The sequence below is a fragment of the Branchiostoma belcheri genome, unplaced genomic scaffold, assembly GCF_001625305.1.
Source record: "Branchiostoma belcheri isolate BF01 breed outbred unplaced genomic scaffold, Haploidv18h27 scaffold83, whole genome shotgun sequence".
Classification (NCBI taxonomy): domain Eukaryota; kingdom Metazoa; phylum Chordata; class Leptocardii; order Amphioxiformes; family Branchiostomatidae; genus Branchiostoma; species Branchiostoma belcheri.
The window spans coordinates 357,057-359,125 of NW_017804498.1; the positions used below are offsets into that span (position 1 = coordinate 357,057).

At 44.0% G+C, this 2,069-nt stretch overlaps 1 protein-coding gene across 1 annotated transcript in view; it reads right to left on the bottom strand.

Annotated features, from left to right (window-relative positions):
- Positions 1 to 2,069, bottom strand: part of LOC109486787 (protein SERAC1-like) — a 31,931-nt gene that overhangs the window by 3,442 nt on the left and 26,420 nt on the right. Inside the window, exons 14-15 of the mRNA XM_019790677.1 lie at positions 1,129 to 1,311; positions 294 to 443 (exon numbers count right to left, since the gene is read on the bottom strand). Coding sequence (XP_019646236.1) covers positions 294 to 443; positions 1,129 to 1,311 — 333 coding nt within the window. The remainder of the gene's footprint in view (positions 1 to 293; positions 444 to 1,128; positions 1,312 to 2,069) is intronic.

The following is a 2,069-nucleotide window of genomic DNA, read 5'->3' on the forward strand; positions in this document are numbered from 1 at the left end:
GTTGGGCCCTTGGGAAAGGCACCAATTTCCTCACTCAACTCAGGTGAAAAATTGTACCTAGCTTTGGTTAGGGACATCCTCTCAGATGGTGCATAAAGACAGAGGCCCTGTGTTTGATTGCAGCGACATTCAAAAGAGCACGTATCAATCCTGGTGTTAGTGATTGAAACTTAACAGTCTGTGGTACTTGGTTGACATCTTGAAAAGGTGAGAAAGGTAGCCACTTAATATGTCAATCCTTCCACAAATGTGGCTCATATCAAGGACATCAATAAATAAGTAAAGGAACTGACTTGCAGACTTGAGAGGCACGATGAGGGTTTTAATGGTGGTCCCCTGGGCGATGTTGGTAGGCTCTGTCTCTGCCAGAGTCAGGATGTCCACATTCTTCTGGTCCACAAAGACAGTGAAGTCCTCATGCAGTTTCTTCAGGGTAGCATTGTCTGTACATAATGGGGCAGAAGTTAGGAACTACAATTGTATCAGTACTTATAGTGCATCGATATGTTATAAGCTGATTGGGGTATGTAGATTTTAAGCTCCTTCATTTGCCTTAACCCTAAAGACTGGTGTTACATTCAGTGCAGGTGGCGGTAGGAAAAAGGATTGGAATCAACAGAGAACGTTGCCTGGATGCCTATACCTGAACAGCCTTAGACAAAAGAGACAAGTTTAGGAAGGGGGAAGAGCATCCTCTGTAGCTACTGACGACTCTCCCTTTTTGCTTTCTGTGGAAGAGCCGGGGGTAACTATGGAGAGTGGCATTCAGGCTATAGAAAACAACCATATTAAGTTCACTTGTCAAAGACACATCAAAAAGAAAAGCACCAGTGGTGATGTGTACAAAGTAAAAAGCCTGAATGAGCAATACACACGAGTCTCAATACTTCAAGAAATTGAAAGCAATGGATGTCATTTAATGCAACAATCTAGTATTAGAGAACAGCCCTGATCCAAGAGCTGCTGTTTGGTTTAGAACCTAATCTTCAAGCAGATGTTTTGGTGGCCGCAAATGACAGTACTGTATCAAATTGGCCAGGCAGTATCAATTGGCCAATGGACACTACTCTGGTCAATGGATACTGCCTGGCCACCGTATGATCTATCTGGAGATTATTTAGAACCTACCATGGCTGAGTTCTCGCACCTCCACTGAGGGGAAGAGCAGGTAGCGTACTTGTGTGGAGTAGGCGGCCAGGCTGGAGCCGAAGTGGGGCGTGCTGTAGAACAGGATGCCCTTGGTGTGATCGGCAAGGTCACCAAAACTGCTGTCCTGTAACGAGTCTGTCAGCATCTTCTTCACCAAGAGTCCTACAAGTAAAGGCACACAATGAATGGATTCTGTGTATCACAATTAGCAGTTCAACCAATGAGAGAACAGCAATTAGTAGTTTGACCAATGAGAGAATGGCATTTAGAAGTTTGACCAATGAGAGAATGGCAATTAGTAGTTTGACCAATGAGAGAATGGCAATTAGCAGTTTGACCAATGAGAGGATGGAATGGATCCATCTCCGTCAAATATTTGCACTTTTATGTTTTCATCTGGAGGCATGATGATGATGATGATGTTTTCATCTTGCTGTGGTCCGCAGGACACGGGGGAAGGAGGCCGGGAAGACCACCCCTCACCTACCCAGATGTGCTGAGAAGGGACGTTGGCCTTCGGGCCGAAGACATGGGGAAGGTGATGGAGGACAGAGACTACTGGGCAGCCATTGTGGTTCGGGTGGCAGAGGAAGAGTGGCACCCGACTTAAGTCAAGTAAGTCAAGAGATGGGGAGGGCAATGGGATCAGTCTACATTTGTGCTTTATGTAGAATGCACCAACGACTCCTTATGTCAAATTTGATCAGACTAGCTCCAAACTACATGGAACAGTTGATTACAGAAGACATGCTGGCCCCCATCTAGAGAAGCTTCTTGCGATTACATTACTAACCAATTTACTAGTACATGTATCCATGTATAAAACTACATATTTATAGGCTACAAAGGCCTACGGGCTAGTCAAGGAAATTACACACATATATATATATATATATATATATATATATATATATATATAT